The sequence below is a fragment of the Lycium barbarum genome, chromosome 2 (assembly GCF_019175385.1).
Source record: "Lycium barbarum isolate Lr01 chromosome 2, ASM1917538v2, whole genome shotgun sequence".
Taxonomy (NCBI): domain Eukaryota; kingdom Viridiplantae; phylum Streptophyta; class Magnoliopsida; order Solanales; family Solanaceae; genus Lycium; species Lycium barbarum.
The window spans coordinates 140,891,156-140,908,763 of NC_083338.1; the positions used below are offsets into that span (position 1 = coordinate 140,891,156).

A 17,608-nucleotide genomic window follows, 5' to 3' on the forward strand; every position below is an offset into this window, starting at 1 on the left:
TTACAAATGAGTTTGGTTCTCTACAGAGAGCAAATCATCAACACTAACAGGAATCTCATGTATTCTCCAAAAATGCAGAGAAAACAAGGTCAGAGGAATGAGCAATAATAAGATATAATAAGTTGGGATACTGGATTTTGAGAAGTCGGAATGCTGGATAAAGTACTCCTAGTTGATTTCTCTTTACCACCTTTTGACAAGTTACCTCTTTGTCGTCCTACTTACCTCTTCTCAAGTCTCTCAGTCGCTGTTTACCTTATTACTTGGTCTTTATGAGAAACCCCCAAAGGTAAGTCTAAATAGGTGATTGAAGAGGGATATCCACTTTTCACATATTTTTAGGATTATTCTCCAGTCTGAGACTAGTTGAGAAACTTACAATGTGTTCCTGGGACAAAGGAGCTGATCCTTGTCAGCCTGATATACTGAGTGTGTTCTGTGCAAATAATAAACGAGACACCTGAATGTTGGCTGAAAACCCCCCTGAAAGAACTTAACTGCTCTATCCTTCGTTTAGTTGAGTGCCTCAGTGACCAAAATGAACAGTTATTATGTTTCTTTAAAACTAATCTGTTGACGACTTCTTTTCTAGCACTTAATGTTGGGGCTTAATGAAACAGGAAGTTGCCCATCTATGTTAGTGACATTGGAAGGATAGCATGTGGTTAGACTTTTGTCTTTCATGAGCTTGTTTCCGGAGTTTTTGCTCCTCGTTTTGTCTATTCCAATTTATATTTGTTCACTTATACCTTATGCCCAGTGAAATTTAATTCCATCCTGTCCAGTTTGCCGATGAAGTAAAATATGTCAAGAGTTCAACAGCAGATAGGACCATGCAGTTGCATGAGCTTCGTGCGAGGTTGGATGAAATGGCAATCGCAGATTCCAACCAAAAGAAGTCTTTTGAAGATGAAATACAGAGTAGTTTAAATGTCATTCTTGCCTCTGATGACAACAGAAGGAGTTCTTTCCAACTAGCATATGATGAACAACAGCAAATTGTTGCTGTAAGTATACAAAATATTGTCACTGGTTTGTTGTTTCTCTCGTGTTCCCCGCATTGAGCTTTTCACCACTTTTTTTTTTTTTTTTTGCTCTTACAGGGAAAGTGGATTCACACTTTTCGCTCTCTCATTGATGAAAGGGGTCCTTGGTCAGCTGATCCTTTCCCAAACAGCACATTAACACACTGGAAACTTGATAAAACAGAGGACGCATGGCGTCGCCGGCAAAAGTTGAGACGGGATTATCATTTTGATGAAAAGCTTTGTCGTCCTACCTCTACGACACCTAGCATTGAGGCTCTTAATCCTTCCAATGATGCCAAACCTGGTTTTGCAGCACATATTCCTGAGCAAATGAAGAGGTTCTTGCTGAAAGGGATTCGGAGGATTACCGATGAGGGTTCATCTGAATTGAATGAAAGTGAGAGCGAACTTAGTGGGCAAAAGCCTGGTTCCGACGACTTGTCAGATAGACAGTATTTAGAGGTTGTAAAAGAGAGTAGTGATCTGAAGGACATCGCTAAGGAAGACATAGATTGCTCCTCCACCCAGATTGAATCAGAAGACAGTGAGGTACAAATTTACCTCTATATCTTAACAGAGCAAACAACTAATTCAGCATTTCTCAAGCTTGGATTTATTTTCAGGTTCTCATGTCAGTCCCTTGTGTCCTTGTTACACCTAAGAGAAAGTTAGCTGGACATTTAGCGGTGAAAAAGAAATTTTTGCATTTCTTTGGTGAGTTTCTGGTCGAAGGTACAGGAGGGTCATCTGTTTTCAGAAACTTTGACTCTTCTGGGAAGTTTGATGTCAACAAGTCGGATCAGTTAGGGGGACTCCAAAATCACAAATTTCTCAAGTGGCCCATCAGTTATGATTTAGATTGTGAGAGGGGAAGAGCCATTAATAGCATTGGTGCTGTCAATAATGATGAGCATCAAAAGCATCCTAACAATATAAATCGGCACAGGAGATGGACAATCTTCAAGGTACTGGAGCTGCTGTTCTGTATGATGTAGTCTCATATTCTTTGTCCAAAATCTTATCCTCTCCGACATTTCTTAATGTAGGTAAAGGCTGTACACTGGACTAGATATTTGCTAAGATATACAGCGATTGAAATTTTCTTCAGTGATTCCACTGCTCCTGTATTTTTTAACTTTGCTTCGCAAAAGGATGCCAAAGACGTTGGAAGCTTAATAGTTCTAAACAGAAATGAAAGTATGTTCCCAAAGGGTTACAGGGACAAGACTGGAGTTATTTCCTTTGTGGACAGACGTGTGGCGTTGGAGATGGCAGAAAATGCTAGAGAACGCTGGAAGAGGAGGGAGATAACGAACTTTGAGTATTTAATGGTTCTGAACACTTTAGCTGGGAGATCTTACAATGATTTGACCCAGTATCCCGTGTTCCCTTGGATTCTGGCTGATTATTCCTCAGAGACTCTTGATTTTAACAAATCTTCTACCTTTAGGGATCTATCAAAACCTGTTGGAGCACTGGATGCTAAAAGGTTTGAGGTTAGTCAATACTTCTTTGTGACTAATTTCACATATAGTTTATAGCTCTCTTTATTTGTGATGCAATCCCAGTTTACCTCTGCAGGTCTTTGAGGATAGATATCGCAACTTCTGTGACCCTGATATTCCCAGGTAAAATTTGAATTTACATTTTGGTTGTCCTCCAGAACTTAACCTTTGATACGTTACATGATGTGCAATCGTTCTTGTTTTCAACAGTTTCTATTATGGTTCTCATTACTCGAGCATGGGAATTGTGCTATTTTACCTCCTGAGGTTGGAACCTTTTACAGGCCTCCACCGTAATCTTCAGGTACTTGGAGATTGCTCATATTATTGTCCACTGGTTTCACTAGTTTATAGCTGAAGTCATCTAATTCTGTACTGATTCATCTAGCTCGCAGGGTCGAGATTGATTGTGTGTGATTTTTTGTCTTCTACCTAGACCAAAGTTTTTAACAACTTATAAAATATTGTCTTCTTTGTTTTCTTAGGGTGGAAAATTTGATCATGCTGACCGGCTTTTTCATAGCATTGGAGGAACATATCGGAATTGCCTTTCTAATACAAGTGATGTGAAAGAGTTGATTCCTGAATTCTTTTACTTGCCAGAATTTCTGATCAATTCAAACTCATATTATTTTGGTGTCAAACAAGATGGAGAACCAATAGGTGATATTTGCCTACCTCCATGGGCCAAGGTATGGTCTCACTGCTTATTTCAACTGAAAATGTGGTTTAAGTTTTCCTTCATCGCCATATGATGTGTATTTGCATCCCAGTTGAGTGGGAAAAATATGAAAAAGGCCTAAGAAAGGGAACCAGAAGCAAATTATTAGAGGTTCTTTTTACCTATAAATGGAATCCAGCCTAAACAGATGATTTCTGTAGCATGTTTGTGTGGGCTATCATATACAACAAGCTCTCCATATATGAAGGGATGGGAATAACTTAAGACAACTTTATTTGAAGAATAAAATCTTAAAGCAATGAGTGGCATGGTGTATGTCCCCCCCCCCCCCCCCCCCCCCCCCCAAAAAAAAAAAAATCAGCATCAAGGTGATACTGGTATCCAATATTTTCAATTACGAAAGGCCTTGTTTTCTCACAAGGATTCAAAAAATTCAAAGATACTATCTGTATCCTCTACATAATTATTCTTTACACCAGAAGAGAGGACAAAAAAACACTTCATCTTGATTTTCTCTATAGAGCATGAGTTGTCTTCAAAGTTAAAAGCACCTAGCATTGCTTTCATTCAATACAGTCTGCCATATGCAAGCTGGAACAACCTTCCACCACTTCTTCCGAAGGATTTTCAGTTGCCAACCGGAGAGAGAAAGTCCTCCTTCTCTCTAGAATCCATGAACAATGAAGATCACCAATTAAATACCCATCTTTTTTTGCAAGTGTCAGCTGGAAACAGTCAACCATTTATTTCTTCACTGTCCAGTAGCTTTTAATCTTTGGACCATGGTTTTCAATATTTTTGGATTAAGTTGGGTGATGCCTCAGAATCCGAGAGAGGCATTTGTGAGTTGGAGCCTCTGGGAAGTTGATACGAGCATCAAAAAGACCTGGTTGATGACCCCTGCTGCTGTTTGTTGTGGAATGAGAGAAACAGAAGGTGTTTTGATGGCATCACAACGCCAAGTTATTCTCTTAAAGCTAAATGGTTTAGTGCATCACTTTTGTTTGACAATGTTGCCCCCAGTAATTAGTCCAGTACAGTTTTTGGATTTTATTAGCACTTTAGTTCTTGATTGAGACATTGTTTTGGGGCAAACAATGTTTTCCTACACTTTTGCTCTTTTGTAATTTGCCTGCTGTAGCTTTGCATCTTCTTGATGCCCTTCAATGAAACACATTACTTCATTAAAAAAAATAAAAACATAGCCATCTTTTTCAAGATTCCTTTGAGCAGTAAAATAGATGGCCAATACTGTCTCTTAGATACCTGCTTTGATGGGAGATTCAATTGTGGGACTGGTGGGATTGAATCTGTTGTTGATTGGGCAATGAGGAATGAAAAGTCTCTGTTAGAAAGAATCTACAATGGTTGTGTTTTATTTCTCTGAAGTGCATGGCTTCTCCTATGAGGCAATAGTCCCTCGCATTGCATCGCTTCATCACCTGAAGCGACGGAGCAATTATAAAATAACACTGATAGTAAGATAGATAAGCAATAGACTTTTATTGGAACACTCTATTAGCATGCGTTCTTTATTTTGCATTGATTTCTTTAGTTCTGTTAATCTAACCTTTTTTGAAATGTCTTTTCTTGAGCCGAGGGTCTATCGGAAACAGCCTCTCTACCTCCCAAGGTAGGGGTAAGGTCTGCGTACACTCTACCCTCCCCAGACCCCACTTTGTGGGAATATACTGGGGATGTTGTTGTTGTTACTATTGGCATGCATTCTGTGAGTATGGGAAGAAAAGAATTGTTGATGTCTTGAAAGGCTGTTCCAGTGCATAATGCAAATGCTCACAGCACTTGGATAGACATGTTACTTGGAATTTCCCGTTCCCTTGTGCCACAAATTGATTGGCTCGTTTTTCACCTGTATATAAGTGGGCACCCTCTTAGTGCTGTTTTTGTGGAGCTAACCTTTGTGCTGAAGTTCTGTTTATTTCTTTACTGTTTAATGTAGACAATTTTTAGAGAGCTAATTTTCAAATGCATGTACAGGGTTGTCCTGAGGAATTTATTAGTAAGAACAGAGAGGCCCTTGAAAGCGAATATGTGAGCTCAAATCTCCACCACTGGATTGATCTGGTATTTGGTTACAAGCAGCGGGGAAAACCAGCAGTTGAGGTATAGGGAAATAGCTTTGACTTCAGATAATTCTTGAACCAGTTGCAGGATTTGAATTTCGCTGAATTTTGAAGATGTTGTCATACAGGCAGCAAATATTTTCTATTATTTGACATATGAAGGTGCTGTGGATCTGGATACCATGGATGATGAATTGCAAAGGTCGGCCATAGAAGATCAAATTGCCAACTTTGGTCAAACACCGATTCAACTTTTCCGAAAGAAACATCCTAGAAGAGGACCTCCGATTCCAATTGCTCATCCTCTACGATTTGCCCCTGGTTCTATTAACCTAACATCAATGGCTTCATGTTCAAGCAGTTGCCCTTCAACTACTCTGTATGTTAATGTGCTGGATTCAACCATTGTCCTTGTGAACCAGGGCCTCACCATGTCCGTAAAGACATGGGTGACCACCCAGTTGCAATCCGGTGGAAACTTCACCTTCTCTGGCTCACAGGTTAGTTTTAGAGCAATAATAAGGTCAGGTATTATGATTAGCTAGTCGGTGAAGTCATTTTTAACTTTCTTGCAGGATCCGTTTTTCGGGATTGGTTCCGATATCCTTCCTCCTCGGAAAATTGGGAGTCCTCTGGCTGAAAATATTGAGCTTGGAGCACAATGCTTTGGAACATTATCAACACCAGCTGAAAACTTTTTGATAACATGTGGTACCTGCGAAAACAGCTTTCAGGTTATATCGCTAACTGATGGCAGAATGGTACAGAGCGTTAGACAACATAGAGATGTCGTGAGCTGCATTTCAGGTAATTTTCATTGACTGAAAGATGTGGCAGCTTTTGTTTGGAGCTTCTAGCTAACAAATGTACACACTTTATTGTCTGGAAAAATGAAGGCTGAATCTTGATGATTCTCGTGATGGGATAGTAATGAAATTAATGGAACTGAAAGCATTGACATCAAACTGACTTGTGCACTTCAGAGAATCCTTCGTTGTTCAAGGATGTAAAGTACAAACTAATAGCCAGACCTTCCTGGCATTAGATTACTTGTCCATTTAAAATTGTTTGCAAACACCAGACCTCTGACTTGTCTAATTGGGTGCTTGTAGTATCTTTCTGTTGAATATTGGTGCAACGCAACATGTCAAAAAATGGTAAATAAATAAATTATGACACGGCAAGTAATTTGCTTAGTAGTCCTGATTCTTGATAATCTTGCTTAGTTTTTTCTATTTTTTGTTTCATAGAAAAGAAGCAAAAACAGAAAGTAGGGGCTTCTCATTCAATAGTTGAAAATTATTTTGAATTCTGGGGAAACTGCACGAAACAACTGAAAGCTGTTTCCGAAGTTTTATCATCACATTTGTCATCTATGCCCCACTTAATCTTTTGTTTCACAATGCAACAAACCATCTAATGTTAGCCCACCCCTGCACTTAATAAATTATATTGATCCACAGAAAAAGGAGTAGACTCATGAGCTTTCTAAAAAGTGAAATTTAATATTTAGGGAACTAGGACTTTAAATTAAGAAGGCAAATCTTTCATCACACCTGATAACAGATACTACAATCCTTATATGCTAATAGTGCAGTGAATCAGTTAGGGACTGAGAATTAAGAATTTGTCTAACTGGATAGTAACATTAAATACATGGAAATTGAGCATTTATATGAGAACAGGCCAAGTTATCATGCCAAATTTGAGGGGTGTGTTTCCTATCATGTCAGTACAGTTAGTTGAAATTTTTTTGACATTGCACGCTTGTGGTTCAACCTTGGCAAGGAGGGACAATCAATGTGGAGTAGAGCTCCTTAACAATTGAAGGCAGTGTATTTATCTGTAAATGTTTATTCCCTCTTAAGAGGCAGTAGAACAGTCTCAGATGAGGGACAATATTCATTACTGTGATCGGATTGGGCACAATTCTGAAACTTTTTTTTGTTTTTGGTCTTTCCTTGACTTCCTATACCAAGAAACCTTCTGAATGTCAACTTGGTATCTCTTTGTTTTTATCTTAATAAAAAAAAGTTCTCTCTTTGTTTACTTTTAGATCTTTACCGACTGCCTAGGATGAATACCATCGGAGAATAACCATGTACTAGCTGCGGTACTTGATGCAAGTCTTCAGATTTTCAATAAGCATCCTACCCATCTAAAAAGAAAAAGGGAAAACAGTGTTGATAATTTTTTGGATTTTGTTAGTGTATATATTGTTTTTGAGCTAGCCTTTTGCTGTTGTTTTTTTGACTTTTAGCTCCTTGTAGGAATTGTACTGGAGCTAGCCTCTTGGACCCTTGTGTAATTCTGCATCTTCTGGATGCCTTAACTAATGCGATTTACTTCATAAAGAAAAGGAAACTTCTCAATAAGCAATCCTCTTTTGTTTTGTTTCTTTCTTTTCTTCTTTAAATAGCTTGTCTTTTGTAGAGAGCCACATTTTGGTATGGGTTCTCTAAGTTTTTGGTATACTTCTTATATACAAGAGTTTTCTTCCCCTACCATCAATAAAATTATTTACTTTATGAAAAATATACAGTCCAGTTACATCAGTGCAAATACATATTTCTTAGTTATTCTATATTTTTCAGTAACGCTAAATTTCAAGCCATTTTTAATTGTTTCAGTTACATCCGATGGAAGCATCCTGGCTACTGGAAGTTACGACACAACAGTAATGATCTGGGAGATTGTTCGCATTAGAACCCCTGAAAAGCGAGTAAAGCATACCCAAGCAGAGGTTCCTCGAAAGGATTGTATCATTGCTGAAACCCCTTTCCATATTTTGTGTGGTCATGATGACATTATTACGTGCTTGTATGCAAGTATTGAGCTTGATATAGTTATAAGTGGATCAAAAGATGGAACTTGTGTTTTCCATACGCTGCGGGATGGGAGATATGTTAGATCCCTACGACATCCATCTGGGAGTCCACTGTCAAAGCTTGTTGCATCACGTCATGGAAGGATTGTTTTTTATTCTGATGATGATCTTAGTTTGCACCTCTACTCTATAAATGGGAAACACATCTCGTCTTCGGAATCCAATGGCCGCCTGAACTGTCTTGAACTCAGTAGCTGCGGAGAGTTCTTGGTTTGTGCTGGAGATCAAGGGCTGATCATTGTACGTTCTATGAACTCTCTTGAGATTGTGGGGAAGTACAATGGAATAGGGAAAATGGTAACTTCACTAACTGTGACACCGGAAGAATGCTTTATAGCTGGGTCCAAGGATGGAAGGCTTCTTGTTTATTCAATCGAAAATCCTCAACTTCGTAAAACTAGCTTTCCGAGGAATTCAAAATCCAAAGCTTCTATGACGTAGTGAATTTGCAGTTCAGGACTGCTGTGTAACGTTAAAAATATCATCACTGAAAGTGATGCCGAATTGAGGTATGCTTCTAGGTCTTTCATGAAGAAAAAGTTCATATGGTTTGATGTGTCATTACAGTCTTAGCTTCCTGGCAGTGAACTGTGAAGTATGAATACATACCTGATTCTTTCCTTTTTATTGCTGCTGCACTACTAAGGATATTTACCTGTACTGATCTTTATGTTCCATGCTCTGCCCTCAAGAAGCTGCACTAGATGCAAGCTTGAGCAAATATCTCAACCAAGAAGCCATATAGGATGATGCACCTATGGAACCTAATGATTTATGTATCAACCCAAATACCTCTATCGATGAACATAACATTGTGAATTTGAAATTGTTTCGCGAACAACTTAACGACATGTTAGATTATTAATTCCTCGAGAAGACTTCAAAATGCGTTGAATCTAGAAGGGTTCTTTAATTGGGAAAGAAGAATTACACCATTTCTGATGAGAACTACGTTGTTTCCTACTGTTTCTAATTGTAATTATTGATAGTTTCTAATTCTGAACTAAAATTTTGGTTCACCAAGAAAAATAGGTTCTGTTCCAAGATTTTGACCATGTTAGTTTTTGACTTTTAGCACAAATGTTAGCAAAGGGGTCTATCCAGTCTGTTTGGTTTACAAAAAAAATTGTTTAGTAGATTTCAACTGAAGCTGACAGGAAAAGTAAACACTAGTAGTAGAGTTCAGTCTGTTTGGTTTACAAAAAAAATTGTTTAGTAGATTTCAACTGAAGCTGACAGGAAAAGTAAACACTAGTAGTAGAGTTCAATTTTCAGCATTTAGCTGGTCTCATGTGTTACTTCCTGCTATGTTTTGCTACTTTTTGATTTGATGGTGTTGGGATGTTAATCAGTGCCTAAACAGTCCTAATGGAAGGAAGTATGGTGGAACAGGTTTAAGATGTCAGTTTGTTGGATAGAAAATGGACATGTCCCTTTTTATTGCCATCATTTTTTTTAATCTGTGAATAGCAAAATAATTGCTGTACTCTTAGTTGTACTGGGACTGGTAACATAGAGGTGCTAGATTACATGCTGGATGTCATCGTTCCAATTTTTTGTACATAGTGTAAGTTCTCATTATTAGTGTGTTAGTGTGCTTAGCAAAGAGAAGCAGTGTTGCTGCAAGTCAGGGACATGAATGGCAGAAATATACAGCAAGATCATATATAGCAAGGACAAGGCATTTTTTGTAGGAGGTTTTGAGTGTGAATCTCATATGGATCTCGTGCAGTCACATCTTATTCTAGAGCCAAACTAGGGCACAGTGCATCTTATTGTGGACCAGACCAAATAATCAAACTGATGAATCCCAGTCTAGGTGCAGTTACCTGAGATAAGGGCATGGAAAGAGTCGGATTATTTCCACTCGTTAAGCAATTGTTGCTTTTGTACCCAAGATCCTGAGTTATGCCAAGTGAAGTACCTTCCCTTTTTGTATCCCACTTCTTAAATTTGGTACTGACTACTGAGCACTGTTTGTTATTTTACTCTTGTTGGCTAATCTAAGATGGTAGGTTTTTGTTTTCCTAGACATTATTTTTGCAGATTTTTGGTTTTGTTCTCTTTTAATTACCTTCTTGGTTCATTTGTATTGCCGTTCAGGCTGAATTGAAGCTTATTATGTCATCGAGAAAGACACGATCTATATTATCGGAGTACGTGACTGGTGTTTCATTTTTCAAGAGGAAAAAAATGTATATTGGATCTTTCTTCAATAGCTATTGTAGCAGCGCCCTCAAATTGCTGCATCCGCGGAAGGATTCATTGAGCATCAACCTGTAGAAAGATTAAGAATGGCAGAATATAGCACCATCTAAACATGATGTGCTTTTGATATTCAGCTACTTGTGGAAGCAGTTGCCACCACCTAGTGTACAGCATTTCGTGCACATTTTTCTTTATATGATTGGCCTCACATGTTGTATTAAACAATAACAGAAAGTAAATGGCGTTGACATTAGCACCTTGTGGTTGTGATCATTGGGTGTGTAGCCCCGAAGTGTTTTTTGTATAGATGGGCTTCACACCCTTATAAGGAAAACCATATACTATTAAATGAAAATTTCATTGCGATTTCCCTGTTCTTTCCATTTTGGTTAAGCTTTTTCATTCATTTGTGATCGTGATTTTTTGCCTGTATTTCCTTTTCATCCTTTTTGGATGCTTAAATTTCTCTTACGGGGAAAGAGGGAAAAAACTTACGTTACTATTAGTGAAAGCTTACCTCATTATTCGTGAAATGTTTACAATCGTACTTTTGAACGGTGAAATGATGTAAGAATTTGTGAACTGAGACCCAGTTAGTAACTCCCATGATTCCAGCACTTTTTAAATCTCACTGTCAAGTACTTTGAAACAAATTAGAGTTACGTTATATGCATGCTACTCCTAATTAAAATTGAAACAGTCGTACAAGGCATGGGTATATATTGGATGCATGGTGTAATTGAGGGCATGAATGAACGCTGGGGCGGAGCCAGGACGTTTGACAATGGGATTTAAAAAGGTAGTATAAAGAATGTTTCCAGGACTCTATAGTTATGATAAATAAACACATTGACCTTATATATACAATTAATTTTCCAACGAAAGATGGGTTCAGTTGACCTTATATATACAATGTAATTTTTCGACGGAAGAAATTAGAGTTACGTTTAATGCATGACTCCTAATTAAAATTGAAATAGTCGTTTTCATAAAAGGCATGGGTATGTATTGAATGCATGGTGTAATTGAGGGCATGAATGAACGCAGGGGCGTAGCTAGGACATTTGACAATGAGATTTAAAAAGGTAAAAAGAATGTTTTCAGGGGTCGATATTTATGATAAATAAACACATTGACCTTATATATACAATGTAATTTTTCAACTAATGGTGGGTTCAGTTGACTCTCCTTGCACACCTGTAGTTCCGCCCCTGAACGGAAGCAAAGAGAATAAAGGCGAAAGACATGTTTGTATTAAAAGTATATAAAGGTGATCACTACAAGGTAATATCCAACAACCAAAGTTTTGAAACCCTGAATATCTATACTAATAATGTATTAAAAAGTTATAAGGGCAGATAATTAATTTAGTGTTACAGCCCATGTGTATCTTGACTCGATATACTCATGTTTGTCCAAACACCTTGTCAAGTTTTTAGATGAGACGACATGTCACATGATCAAATCAACCGTACTTGCATTTGCCTTGGAAGGGAAAGAATCTCAGATTCCGAAATCGTACAGTCGAAGATGACAACCTTGTTAATTATGCACATGCAACATCTCCATAAATAACAAGGTTGTCATGTTTGACAGTACAGATTTTGGTATCTGAAATTTTTTGGTCCCTGATGAATGTTGATCCGGAGAATTTGAAGTCAAATTTTGGTCCAATTAATTTTGTGAGTGAGTGTTTTGTGTGTGTGTAAATAACGTGTGCCAAAAAAATAGTGTACAAGGGTGAGGGAAGGAATATTCATTGAGATTTACAGGAAAACTGATATATATAGAGGTAATTCAGTCCCTTTTTTTTTTCTTGTATAAATCACACATTCTTCATGTTCAAACTAACTCAAATGTGTTTAGCTGAACCATTTTTTTTCTAATAGAAATACCGTTTGCATTTTCTTTGCTATATACACGGAAGGAGGGCTCATCTGTTTGATGTGAACAAGTTGGACTGTGAAAAATATTGTTTGTGTCTTCAACCACCCCCCCCCCCCCCCCCCCCCCCCCACCAAAGTTTTTAACTGACTACTATAATAGTTTTTGCCTTCTTTGTTTTCTCAATTTTAGGGGAAGCAAATTCGACCGGCTCTTTTCCATAATATTAAGTTCTATATATACACGGTGTAAAAAATATATATTTACGTGATCAGGTCACTTTCGAACAGATTTTTTCTTTTTCTTAACATAAAAGAACCCCCACGTTAAACTTCATCGCTCATCAACATTTAAGCTTAACAAAATAGCTCCAATTATTTACTATTATTATCCCACCAAAGCAACATAGCTTTGCCATTTAACAATTAAAGAATCCTAATATAATGTCATCCATAATTGGTACCATATCCACCCATAATAATTTACTAATATATTACTCCGAACTCCATCACAATTTGTTTAGTACTTTGTTCTTTTTTTCGTCCTGAAGAAAAGATTAATACCTTCATATATTAAGCTTTAAGTTCTTATATTAAATACTGAATGCCTCATTGGCTTGAAAATTTTAGATTTTGGTACCAACGATATTTTGTACGTAATTCATGACTTTTGCAGCAAAACTTTTGCTTATGTATTTGTCAAAAATTCTCTTTTTTTCTAATCTCCTTGTCAAATACTTTCAAACAATTAGGTTGGAGGGAGTAATAAAAATCGATATATATATACGTATATATAAATTATAATGTACTAAAGCTTCCAACTTTTTTGATAAGGAAAAACAAAGTTGGAAGCTTTAGTACATTATATACAGTGGCGGAGCCAGGATTTTACTAAAGCTTACGACTAGCAGCTTTCAAATTCTTTTCCAACTGATTTACAAAGAAATTAACTTCATAAAGATAAGCATGATTCATGAGTGCTCTTTTTAAAAAAATGCATTATGCCAAATTATTTTAAAAAGGTAATCTTATCAACCTATACATTTGCACATCTTAATTCCTAATGGAAAATATTAACTCAATCAAATTTTTCATAGAAGATAAGTTTACAACAAATAATATCAAGAGAAGGTGCAGCCTCATTCCTGCTTCAAGAGAACTGTGACTTTTCATAATTACCAACAGCACAAAGATTGTTCAAGAAATATGAAAATGGTACCTCATTATAATACTACAGAATAGAATGTAGAAGAATCTAGCCATACGGCACGAGCAGTTGAGTACAATACTATCATGCCTTTGTTTTGTTTGTGAAGAAACTAAAAGAAACTTGCGAAGCACGCACCTCAAATCACCCTGCAAGTGTGAATTGAGACGAACTTAAAAGTACAACCAAGCGCCGGGTTTTCCACCTATTTTGTGGTGTTCCGCCATTTCTAGCAAAAGATTTGTTATGCCTTTGTTAGACCATTGGCAAACACATTTGAATAGGACCTAGTAAGGTATGCGAAATTGGACACCGGAGATAGAGCATGAATTCTTTCCCCCTTGCTCAAAACCTCTTGCAAATCAAGCCTCTGTAAGGTCAACACAGCCTTGGACTCCTTCCATATAAAAGCAAGCATTTTATCGTCGATTACAAAGAGCGAACCAGGTTTCGAACCAGGATACCTGAAACCATACCCGTTAGCAATACCTTCACCCGTAAAAGCATGCTTAGAGTCGTGTTCATCAGTGCACCAAGGGAACAGATCATTTGAAGGCTCTTCAATATTCACTATAAACATAGCTGAGCCATTAGGATGCAAAACATAATGTGTACCTTCTAATATCTTGGTCGCGATAAGTAGCTTCTGCCCTTGGGACTCCTCATAAGAGAGCAAAAGAAGGAACAACGCCTTTCCAGGCTTATCATCAGAAAGCTTCCCCGGGGGCCAACCAAAAGTCCCTCCCCATACACCAGCATATTCTTCATCCACTTCTGGGGCCCGCATAGGCAACTTGTACAGGGCAAATTTACTGTCGTGCATATTTGGCCAAGCACGATAAGAAGATAACTTCATAGTCGAAGCATGTAATGTCAGCCCTATCGAATCACCTGGTTGAAGGAACTCATTAAGCTGTGCATGCTTACTTCCGTGGCCAGACGAATTCTTTCTAAGAAGATCACGCTTAGAGTTTGACTTCTTGAGTATGTATTTAAGACTGTATCTAACATATTCAGCAAGTGTCTTCCGACTCCGACTCTCATTATCAGCACTTATCAGATCAAGATTCTGTGTGAACTCACTCAAAGGAAACTCGGAACCAGCCCCCTTCCAGACAGTAAAACCACCATCATCATCGTACAGTTTCAGAAGTAGCAATCTCCTTTCATATAAGAGTTCCATATCCTCTCGTAAATCAGCCTCCTCTCCTCTCGTACGAGGAAATAATATGTCATCTTTAGCATCTGGCAGCATTTGACGAACTTGGTTAGTAACTGTGTCGAGCAACTTTCTCCTATCAACAAATGCAAGCCGACCAAAGGGCACTATGCTGTGGGCACCACTTGTGTGTTGTTGAGGCTCAACCTCTAACAGAAGCACATTGCAAGTCCGGTCTACTTTCTTGAGCAAACCGGGATAAACATAGTCATTTCCACTCTCCCCACCATGAAGGAAAAATTTCGCAGAGCCCTCGAAATCAGAAACAACTTCAAACACAGGGGACCACAAAATCGGCCCGTCTTCGATGCCTAATGGGCCGAGTTCTTGTGGAATTATCCGACAAGCAACCGCGGAGATAAAACCAGGCATAACATAAACAACGTTGCCGAGTTCAGGATTTTGGTGAACCCAAATACCAAGCAAAGGCTTTATCCCCACAAGGAAGCGACAAAGCGCCTTGTAGGAACAAACTCCTTTTCGCCATTCGATAAGGTCCTTATAAGGAACAACCCTGAGCGTATCACATTGTGAAAGCCAAACCTTGTCACATGCAGCTGAATCATGCAAATTTCTACAGCATAAACCAAGATTACATAGATCCCTTGGTGAAAGTGATTTACTTACTAAAGCCAACACATCATCAGGAAGTGTTAAAAGCAATCTAGATCCACAAAAGTCGGTCAACATAGTACCACTTTCGTCCATCTCAATTGGGATTCAAGATTCCAAATTTATAAAAAGAACACAAAAAACAAACTACAGAATGATCTTTCCCAACGACCAACAACAGCCCATCAAAAGTCAATTACTCAAGAAGGGTAATCATTCACAAAGAACCCAACTTTCTTAAATTGGGATTCAAGATTTTGCAGCAACAACTTAATCAATTTAAAGATATATAGAAATTGGCTAAAAACACAAGAAAAGGGCTATAAAGCAAAGCAAGATCTAACAACCCATTGAAACTCAAAACTGAAACAGAAAAAATCTTACTTTGTAGAGGATTTTAATCAGATGCAAGATTGGCAAAGACTCAATTGACTTTACTAGTCATAGAACTATTTAGATTGATGTGAATCTTGAACTGGTTTTGAGATTTTTTACAAGTCATCCATTTATCAGTAAGTCATCACCATCCAAAACTGAAAGAATAACTGGTCTTTTTTTTTTTTGTTCTCTTTCGAAAAGAACATAAATGATGATGAAGAAGAGAAGAAATGTGAGGTTTCTTGAAAGAGACAAATGAAAGTATCTTTGGGGTTCTCTTTCCATTAACAAATTGACGGCCAAAATGATCAAAATGGTCCTTAATGTATGGGATTGGATTATTTTAATCTTTTAAATATACAACGTAGTCAAAATGGTCCTTAATGTATGAAAATAGTGGTCATTTTAGTACTTCATATATACTACGTAATCCAAATAGTCCTTAAGGTATGAAAAGAATAATCATTTCAGTACTTCATATTTACCACGTAATTGAAATAGTCTTTAATAGTCCTTCATATTTACCACGTAATCGAAATAGTCCTTAATGTATGATAAAGTGATTATTTGAGTTCTTCAATATATACCACGTAACCAATATAGTCCTTAATGTATGAAAAAATGATCACTTTAGTCTTTCATATATACCATGTAACTGATCATTTTAGTCCTAAATCTTAAAAGTAAGGATGCAATTAAGAAAATCAGTTAGATTTAACCAGCCACTCACGCGAGGGAAGCAAATTAGAGCGGAGCCTTTCTTCTTAGAACTCTTGATTGCATTGTCACGACCCAACCCCGTGGGCCGTGACTAGTGCCCGAATTGGGCACCCGAACACAATCACAAATCCGAGTGGCAAACAGATAACTTATACCGACACAAATATCAAACACTGCCTCAGATTATATCAAACCCATCCAGGCATATAACAGAAGCCGACAAGGCGGTGTTTCATATTTATGAGATTTTCAAAGAAAATTTCGGCAGAGTTTCCTTTGTTTTTCGGACTATCCAAAATAACCCTATACACAGCAAATACCAACAAAGGCCACACAGGGCCAACAGAACAACATATACATGTGCGAGCCGACAAGGCTGCCATAACGAATAGAGTCATGCAAACACATCCGTACAGAAGTAGGCACACACACCCACAAATACGTCTACAGACCTCTAAACAGACAAACCGAATCATATGGCGGGACAGGGCCCCGCCGTGCCCCTGAACAAATACATATATACATAGCGAACGAATATATATACCAAAATGTGTGCTCTGAAATGAGAAGAGCACTCCAAACAGCAGAAGAGGGTGTCCTAAATGGGTAGATCACCAAACTGTGCGTCTGTACCTACGGGCATGAAACGCAGCCCCCCCCCCCCCCCCCCGAAGAAAGGGGGTCAGTACGAAATATGTACTGAGTATGCAAAGCAGAAAATACAGAAACAAATCTGAGGCATAAACGAAATAGTAGTACAGAACATAAGTATAAATCCAACATATCAAAATTTGTTTACTTTCAAAAATATGTAAGTCATGCGTAGGGTACAGAAGAATATGGTCGCCCGCCCGTCGATGGCGCCATAACACCAGAATGTTTCAAATCTCCGTATCCCCGTCACATATCACAACATAACGCCATACACAGCATAACACCAAATATAGGTGGAACCCGACCCTCTTTTGCGAGTAGCTCGGTGAACCATAAACACAGCATAACTCCGGAGTATATCAAAGTGCGCACGATAACAGAACCGGCCCGGGAACCGGCGAAAGATATAACAGAACGCACGAGCAGAGTCATGAGTAACCATATGCATAAAATCATTATCATAGACTCAAATATAAGTAAATGACCATACTTGAAATTCGAAATGATAATCATACCAAATTCTTTCAAAAGTCGTCCGAAT

At 38.0% G+C, this 17,608-nt stretch overlaps 2 protein-coding genes across 5 annotated transcripts in view; one reads left to right on the top strand and one right to left on the bottom strand.

Annotated features, from left to right (window-relative positions):
* Positions 1-10,763, top strand: part of LOC132627641 (BEACH domain-containing protein B) — a 36,141-nt gene extending 25,378 nt beyond the window's left edge. For both annotated transcript variants that reach the window (XM_060343100.1, XM_060343099.1), the window contains exons 30-41: positions 786-1,007; positions 1,104-1,577; positions 1,652-1,993; positions 2,075-2,524; positions 2,610-2,656; positions 2,744-2,837; positions 3,019-3,225; positions 5,214-5,339; positions 5,428-5,799; positions 5,875-6,106; positions 7,930-8,695; positions 10,290-10,763. In XM_060343100.1, coding sequence (XP_060199083.1) covers positions 786-1,007; positions 1,104-1,577; positions 1,652-1,993; positions 2,075-2,524; positions 2,610-2,656; positions 2,744-2,837; positions 3,019-3,225; positions 5,214-5,339; positions 5,428-5,799; positions 5,875-6,106; positions 7,930-8,627 — 3,264 coding nt within the window. In that variant the 3' untranslated portion in view covers positions 8,628-8,695; positions 10,290-10,763. The remainder of the gene's footprint in view (positions 1-785; positions 1,008-1,103; positions 1,578-1,651; positions 1,994-2,074; positions 2,525-2,609; positions 2,657-2,743; positions 2,838-3,018; positions 3,226-5,213; positions 5,340-5,427; positions 5,800-5,874; positions 6,107-7,929; positions 8,696-10,289) is intronic.
* Positions 10,764-13,350: 2,587 nt separating this feature from the next.
* LOC132627642 (F-box protein At5g39450-like) lies at positions 13,351-15,973 on the bottom strand. 3 transcript variants are annotated; one of them, XM_060343102.1, is made up of 2 exons: positions 15,700-15,967; positions 13,351-15,277 (listed from the first exon to the last, which is right to left on the bottom strand). In XM_060343102.1, exon 2 carries the CDS (start codon positions 15,073-15,075, stop codon positions 13,729-13,731), a length of 1,347 nt encoding a protein of 448 aa, XP_060199085.1. In that variant the 5' UTR covers positions 15,076-15,277; positions 15,700-15,967; the 3' UTR covers positions 13,351-13,728. The 3 variants fall into 3 exon arrangements, with proteins under 3 accessions (XP_060199085.1, XP_060199084.1, XP_060199086.1); XM_060343103.1 differs by having other exon boundaries at positions 13,772-13,948; positions 14,100-15,973; XM_060343101.1 differs by having other exon boundaries at positions 13,351-15,970.
* Positions 15,974-17,608: the final 1,635 nt, after the last annotated feature.